At 32.4% G+C, this 8,170-nt stretch overlaps 1 protein-coding gene across 1 annotated transcript; it reads right to left on the bottom strand.

The window, feature by feature from the left end:
* Positions 1-3,290: 3,290 nt before the first annotated feature.
* On the bottom strand, positions 3,291-7,666 carry LOC148596929 (neuronal acetylcholine receptor subunit alpha-2-like). The gene is made up of 4 exons (XM_088563930.1): positions 7,510-7,666; positions 6,580-6,716; positions 4,500-4,642; positions 3,291-3,846 (listed from the first exon to the last, which is right to left on the bottom strand). The coding sequence occupies exons 1-4, from the start codon at positions 7,571-7,573 to the stop codon at positions 3,486-3,488; spliced, it is 705 nt and encodes a 234-aa protein (XP_088420056.1). The 5' UTR covers positions 7,574-7,666; the 3' UTR covers positions 3,291-3,485.
* Positions 7,667-8,170: the final 504 nt, after the last annotated feature.

Below are 8,170 nucleotides of genomic sequence, written 5' to 3'. Positions count from 1 at the left end.
TTATCTGGAATATACAATCTGGTCATTTGATTAAAAAAATGTCTCCATATAAAAACAAAATAACTATTTATGTAACCTGTATTCAGTCCAAATGAATAGATAGTGAGAGGTTTCTTTGTTTAAAAATATAGGCATCTTTCATCTGTCCAAGTCTACTAAACGTTTCGTTGATGTATGTTTTCATTCCGCGGGTATATTAAGGTGTTTTATTTTACACCTGATTGACGTCTGATCATTCACACAATGCTTGGCATTTTCAGTTGGAAGATTTTTTTCTGGAGTTAACCAAAATTCTTGTAAATAATAAAATGTATTCCTTAGTTATTTTAATCTTTAAAATATACCATTGAATAAACCTTCATCTTTATGAAGAAATTCAAAACAGGAAAACAAGTGGCATTTTTTGTATCGATTTTGACGTCACAGAGAAGCTTGAAAAGTCAGTTCATCTGTAGTAAACACATAAGACAACATGTTTGCATTTTCCGAGACATTACATTTTAATCACCCACGAATTTTGAAGTCATACATGTTATCAGTAAAACAATTCTCCAAGTTTGGGTAAGTTGTATTTTACATTTCCTTTTTATTTTTGAATCAATATTCCCTGGAACTTATATGCTTGATTCAATTTTGATTTCAAGAGCTATTTGCAAAGTTAATAAAAGGAAGCATTTACTTTCCATTATTCATTTGTACAATATATGTACATTGAAATTGGATGTAAATGTATTAGTAAAATACAGGTAGTTATGTGTTCAATGGAAAGTGCATTTGAAAAAAAAAAAACAACTTTTGTATCAAATTGTGTTTTAATGCATTCCAATGACTGGATGGAGGTTTCAATGGAATTATATCCTATAGGACAAGTACAGTGTGATTAAAATGACTTTCTATAATTGCGCTAACACTTTATATTGTTGTGTATTTATACTTATTTTGAAAATAAAATGCAAAAGTGAAACATAATTTATATGATAGATATTTTGCAAGGAATTCTGTTTTCAGTTCATGTTAAAAAAAGTCATAAACATAGATAATGCCTTTCCTTTAGCAAACTTAATCTAAATAAAAGTTGAAAACTCGGAAAATTTGAAGAAGCATGATCATTTCTGTTGATCATACATGTGTTAATTATAAACTATTTTTATTTTTTAATTTGTTTGTTTTGTTTGTTTGTTGGGGTTTAACGTCCGAGCAGCAATATTTCAACTATATTCAGACAATGAACATGAAATGGATCATAGAATGAACATGAAACAAAAAAAAGGATGGGTCACAAGGATAATAGGGTCGACAAATTTTGATTGCCACTGGAAAAAGGGGGGATGTGTAAGGTAGGACAATTTAGCCTCCTGTGGCGGAGCGCAAAGGTTCCTACTCCTATCGAATACCACAGCAGGGTATTTAACGTGTGAGGAACGTGGCATCTTTCCCAACACGGTGCACCACTATGGTTAGCGGTCAGGTTTTCCGTATTATAGCCTGACAACCCCAGCATGTAACACGCCAGAGGTACCCCATTCAACCACCTGGGGCACGCATCCCAGTTACTCTTTGGGCAGAGCTCCCTAGCCCCCGGCTAGGGTTCTGAGCACTGTTTAGTCGCCTTTTACGACAAGCTTAGCGCTGCTGCAGGCCTATTCTTTTAACACCCGGACATGCACGGGTCGCCTTTCCTTCAGCAATCTTAATCTAAATAAAATTTGAAAACTCGGAAAATTTGAAGGAGGATGATCATTTCTGTTGATCATACATGTGTTAATAATAAACTATAAAACAGACCTTGAAGAATGTTCAAAGTCATATATAAGAGACAATCACTGAATAATTGCATAAATATACATGTTTATGTATAAACACTTAGCCCTAGCATTCATGTAGTGATATACTCTACCGACATATATAAAGCTAAATAAAGCTAACTATGTACCCCATTAAAGAAACTGTTATATATACATGTATTCCTTGAATGATGATACTTTGGTACTATGGAGAAATGTATTTTTGCATTTTTAGGCGCCCCGTGCAGGTCCGGGTGTCAAAAGAATAGTCCTGCAGCAGCCCTAAGATTGTCATGAAATAGTGCTAAGAAATCTATCCGGGAGCTAGGCGCTCTGCCCACAAAGCAACTGGGTTGTGTGTCTTAGGTGATGGAATGGGGTACCCCTGGCGTGTTACATGCTGGGTTGTCAAACTATAATACGGAAAACCTGACCACAAACTATAGTGATGCACCGTGTTGGGAAAGATGTCAGGTTCCTCGCACGTTATAGAACCTTGCTGTGGTATTCGATAGGATTAATAAAATTTGCTTCGCCACAGGAGGCTAAATTGCCCGACCCTACTCATCCCTCCCTTTCATCTTGTGGCATTCACAATTCGTCGACCCTATTGTCCTTATGTCCCATCCCTTTTTTTCATTTCATGATCATCATTTCATGTTCATTTTATCATCCCATTTCATGTTCATCGCCTGAATATAGCTGAAATATTGTTGCAATGGCGTTAAACCTCAATAATAAATCTTTTTAGACAACACTTGATGTACTATTATACATTTTGATGAATTCATACATAATATAATATTTATAATAGAACATTTGTGATCAATACAGTGTAGGTGTATTTTCCACTATTTTAATTACTTTTGGTTATGCACATTGGATAATTATCCATTTAAAACTAGAAAAAGAGATACTGTTGAAAGTACTTTAATTCGTGGATCTGGGAAGAAACACAATCTCTTGGATTCTTGAATTCGTGGTTTTGAAGTGAATTAGCAATAAGAATCTACTATTCTTTAAGGATCAAATTTCGTGGTTTGACCTACCCACAAAAAACACCAAAATCGGTACCCCACGAACAATACTACTTTCACAGTATGGGAGATGGTGAACTTGATGGAAATGGATAGAAAAAGAAAAAAGAAAACCAAACAAAACAAAACAAAGCTAATAATAATAAGAAGAAAAACAGCAGAGCAACAACTCAGAAAAATGCAAACAACATGATTTGTTGTTTTCGCTATTTAAAGGAAACATTCCTAAAACGACCGAAATGTTGACATTTTACCAACAATATTATGAACACTTTATGTAAATATATAACAGAAAGGAATGACTACTGTATTTTCTGCACTAATATATGCTCTGAAATGATCAAATTTTCAGCCATTTGCTCATTTCTAGATTTTTAATGTATGTGACATGATTTGATTTGTGTTCATTTGTGACAGATTAGTTATAAACTACACACGGTTTTTCGTGGGAGAACCAAGAACTCGTCTCTGATAATTGCATGTGTTTATTATGAGAAAATAGACATAAAAATTATAATTCATGCTAATATTAGCATTACACGTATTCAAGAAAAATAGTCATGACACGCAGAAGACTTATCTTGTTAAATGTATTAAAACGTTTATTGCTCTCCTTTGTTTTGATACAACGACAATTGTTTACATAGCCTATTTTGTCTGTGTGTTAGATTCCAAACCATGATCCTAGTTGACCACGTTTCTTCGTAAGATGAACAGTATAGGTAATGTCTACAAAAGGTTCAAAACAACAAGTATAATACATTTCGTTTCTCGTTTGTGTAGCGTTTTCTAACAGAAAATCGTCACTTTCTTCGAAATCATTCAGATCGACAAATGCATGATTCTTTGTCAAATTGAGCTGCAGACCATTGTAGACCCATGAACCAAACTTGAACGAGCAGATGATTGAGTTATCTCCCTTTGATTCACAACTCCTTGTTTCTAAAATGGTTGGAGTAATGAACATGATTGAGCCATCTCTTACTATGTTTGCTTTTTGTTGAGGCATGAAGTCTTCCATTTTGCTTAAATAAATAAAAGCAGGTTTTCAATCATCAGCAATATGCGTTCTGTTTACATTTAAATTTGTCTGACCTAACTTCTATAGCATTACAAAAAAAATACGTGGTAATGTTGTTAAAATATTATTATGAAATCTACAAAAAAATAACAAACAAACAAAGAAAACAATACAAAACAAAAAAAAAAGACAAAAACAAAAACAATACAAAAAAAAAAAAAAAAAAAAAAACAATACAAGTCCCCACAATGAAAAAAATATTGATTATTCAAACTCTTGTTTGATTCTACTATTGATGAATAATAAACAGCATTGACATGGAAGCAAAATTATATATGTTTTAAATGTATGATGAGCGAATTTAATTCACAATTGTGATTATATATATATATCTATATATTTGTTTTTATCTTTCTGTATTTGAATGTGTATTTACTACTTCCAGTGTGGGGGTAAAATGCGACGTTTCGACGAGAATTCCTCACATCTTGCACCAAGTACTATTACATTTATTTTTTTTTTACGACAATGCCCTTATCTTGTCTTTATCCTTCATTGAAAAAAAAACTATTAAATTGATTAAAAACATACATTGAATATTTTTTTAATAATTCAATTTGATTTGAAACAAGCTTTCTGGTTTCTTTGTCATCTTACCCATTATACAAGGTAATATCCGGCGTCCATATATCTGTTATAGGAACATTCACGTGGTCTGGTTTGTCTGTCCAGTTCAGACGAGGGTCTGTCCAGTAATTGTGAAGCCAAACGTTCAGAACAAGTTTGTTTTGGTCTGCATTCTGCAATTTCTTAAGTTGCTATAGTTTTTATGATTGAACATCAAATTAAGTTTTAATGTAATGTGGTAAGTAATTTAATTTGATACATTTCAAGTTTTCTGATTGGTTGGTTTTCATCGAGCAATCAGGTTATTATGCATAACATGGCTTGGTAATATGACGTCATTAACGTCGATTGGTCCTCACGTCAATAACGTATTGTTTATGAATCAATTAGTACTACTTGGTCTGTTACTCTTTGCAAATTAGATTATAATGAATGTTTCTAATTTATGAACAGGTTCTCTTCAATTACATGGTTTTTGCCAATTTATAAAGCGCTGTTTTTTATTAACGCAAACCAGGTTACTTCATATGACCAGTTCAAAAATTAGAAGCATTCCTTAAAAAATATTAAAAAGATTTGACCAACATTTATTATACTGACAGATTTATCAATAAGTATAATGGCCCCTTGTGGGTCCGGAAGTATAACAAAATAGGACCGCAGCAGCGCTAAATTTGATGTAGAAGGCGAATAAATAGTGTTCATAACCCTGGCCAGGACGCTCTGCCCAGAGAGCAACCGGATTGTTTGCCAAGGTGGTTGAATGCTACTTGCTGGGCTCGTCATGCCGTAATATGGAAACCATACTGGAAACAATAGTGGTGCAACGTGCTGTAAAATGTGCCACTTTCCTAGCAAGCTAAGGAACCCTGCATTAATATTCGAAAGGAGTAAAAATTTTGACGCTCCGCAACAGATGATATACTGTAAAATTACTTTTATTCGTGGATACCAATTTTCACAGTTTTCAGAGGGAAAATTTTTACTCGGTGTTATAATATGCAATACATGTATAAGACTATGTACTATATATTGATATAAGCAATATTGCAATATGACTTATCGTTTGTAAGGGTTTATTTTCAATATGTATGTTGACAATTTGTTTAACATAAACATGGTCAATTGACTTCCTTTTTAACCTAGTCGTGTAAACTATCACATGATTCGACTTTTTTGTCAATGCTTTGGCTTGGACATTTATAGAAAATTAAAATTATAATTGTCCGAGTTTTTAATGTTCCATGTCAGCCTCCTTGTACATTATGCTTAAAGTGTTTACCGTTGATTACTCGTAGTGCTGATCTACAAAACCTTTACCGTTTGCCCTTGTCAGCTGTTTAGTTTAGTTCTTTTTCTCTTTTCCAATGGTTCGACTAATTTTCCTCTGCTCAAAAGAAAGGCGATGTACCTTTCTGCCATTTTATTATGTTAAAATGACGTCGGGTGTGCAATATGAAAATCAACATTTGTGATGACCGGAATTTATAATCAGAGCAAGACACGGAGTAAAAAAAGAATATTTCTGCATGATGCGTCGAAATGAGTTAAACAGGAGAAATGACATTATTATATACATTAGTCATATTAAAAACTCAACCATAAACAAAAAAAAAACCAAGCTCCGATCTTAGTGTACGAATAATCCCATCTCGGCGTTTGTCGTTTTGTATACTCATCCATGCATTGTATATATATATACATGTATACATATCAATATTTATTAACGTTATCTTCTATACCTGAAATGGAGAGTGCGCTTATTCCAGCGGTGCACCTGGCTTAAGCTCTCAGTTTTAGTAGAGTGTGGATTGCTTCTTTACCGGTGTTTACTATGCGTGTTATATAAGCTTTATATGTTATGTATGTTTATATATATTGATTAATCAATATACCTGGATTATTGTTTTTCTACTATCGTCCAAATCCTGCTTCCATTGATTTGCAATACCGTACCTTACTCTTTTATTTAACATTCAACACCACATATATAATGTACTCAATGCACGACATTTAGTATATTAACACACTCACCAAAATGTATAACATATAACATGAATCATAAATGACTGACACAAATATATATCAGTCGGACCCTAAATCTACTTACATAGTCATCTATACGTATAATAGATAATCCATGCCGGACATTTACAGTTGGGTTTGTCTCAGTCCCAGGATAGGCTCTCTTCTCATATGAGTTGAAAATTGTATTAAACACATCATCTTCAATGACCTTTACTGCTCCTGTTTAAGTTTATAAAAAAATAATTATGTAGGCATTTTAGATTTATATTAAACTATTTAAAATAAAGATTATACCCAAAAAAAAAAGAAAATTTAAAAAAAATGGAAAAGGGAAGTATTTCAAACTCAAAATCTATGCAGACTGTAACTATAAGAGTATCAATTCAAAGAAAACTTTTGTGACGACTAGTTATGAATTAACTCCCTACAATACTGCCATGTAAACGCTCTTTAAACCAAACGTTAATTCAATATCATATTTGCATTTGATTTTGAATTAAAAATCTTTTTCTTTAATATTGTTTTTGTAAATGCTCCATAAAATACACCCAATAGATGTGAAAGATTAATTGAGGCATGCCCAGGCATTTTATATCATATTTTACAAACGATACAACTTTGGACATCCATTGCGCTGGCAGTTAGATGATGTAAAGTTACTCACGACTTTGCGTTAAGATTTATTTTCATCACCTTACTAGAAAGATGATATGTTTTGGAAACGCTTCTTTAAATCTGTTATTGCTTATTTCTGTGTAACCAGCATATATGACATTATTTTAAAATAAAAAAAAAAAGAAAACAAAACAAAACAAAAACAAAAAAAACAAAAACAAAAAAACAAAAACAAAAACAAAACAAAAACAAACATTTCTATTAAAATTGGACGATTGAACATATAGGTAAGCAGTAGTAATGAAAACATGCTGATATTTTCATTCCGGCTGGGGAGTTGTCCATAAGACATATTCACCATACCTATTCCTGATATAACAGTAGAATCAATTCTTACCTCCTCTGTAAATCCATAAAACGAACAACATCTTTCCCAGGAAAAGTTTCATAACAAGACACATATTTCAAGCTGACTTTAAGCAAACGTAAACTCATTTGACAGCTTAGTTCGTGTTTTACATAATATACAGTATTCATGTTATAACACAATTAGGTAAAAGTACTAGTCCACCTAATAATGATGCAAGGGATGTTCGGAGATATTAAGATCTAATCATGTTTAACATAAATGTACATGTATAAAGGAAGAAATTTGCCTTAAACTAGGAGATTGACACAATTGTATACTCTTAATCAAGTAGAATGTTGACAGCTGTTTTTAGCAGCGGTATAAGTGGATGTATGTTGGTTTAGAATGCCGATCTTCAGACTTAACATCAAATATAATGTTGACATTATCAGAATGAGTGATGGCCTGAAATATGTTTTATTAGTGTATTTGAATGAAAGATATTAGTTATTGACACTTATTTTGAAATTATACGGTTATACTTCTCATGGGTCCTCTTTTTCGATAGAAGTTTTTCTTTTAAATTGTCTTCAAGTCACAAAACGATGGATTAGCTTTAATTAAAAATGAAGAAATAAAATAATTTGTTTAGTTGACGTTCTGCATCACTCCTTTAAAAGATTTTATCTGAATTTATATGGACTGATAC

Source organism: Perna viridis, chromosome 15, assembly GCF_037379345.1.
Source record: "Perna viridis isolate PV_CMFRI_1.1 ecotype Kerala chromosome 15, ASM3737934v1, whole genome shotgun sequence".
Classification (NCBI taxonomy): domain Eukaryota; kingdom Metazoa; phylum Mollusca; class Bivalvia; order Mytilida; family Mytilidae; genus Perna; species Perna viridis.
Note: the sequence above shows the minus strand (reverse complement) of the source record. Positions and strands in the feature narration are given on the sequence as shown.

Excerpts from the sequence above, each read along its gene's own strand:
- LOC148596929 (XM_088563930.1), bottom strand. The coding sequence starts at position 7,573 with ATGTGTCTTGTTATGAAACTTTTCCTGGGAAAGATGTTGTTCGTTTTA. Across the intron at positions 6,717-7,509 it reads TTTATGGATTTACAGAGGAG|GAGCAGTAAAGGTCATTGAA; the intron begins GTAAGAATTGAT and ends AAACTTAAACAG. Across the intron at positions 4,643-6,579 it reads TTATACGTATAGATGACTAT|AATGCAGACCAAAACAAACT; the intron begins GTAAGTAGATTT and ends AAGAAATTGCAG.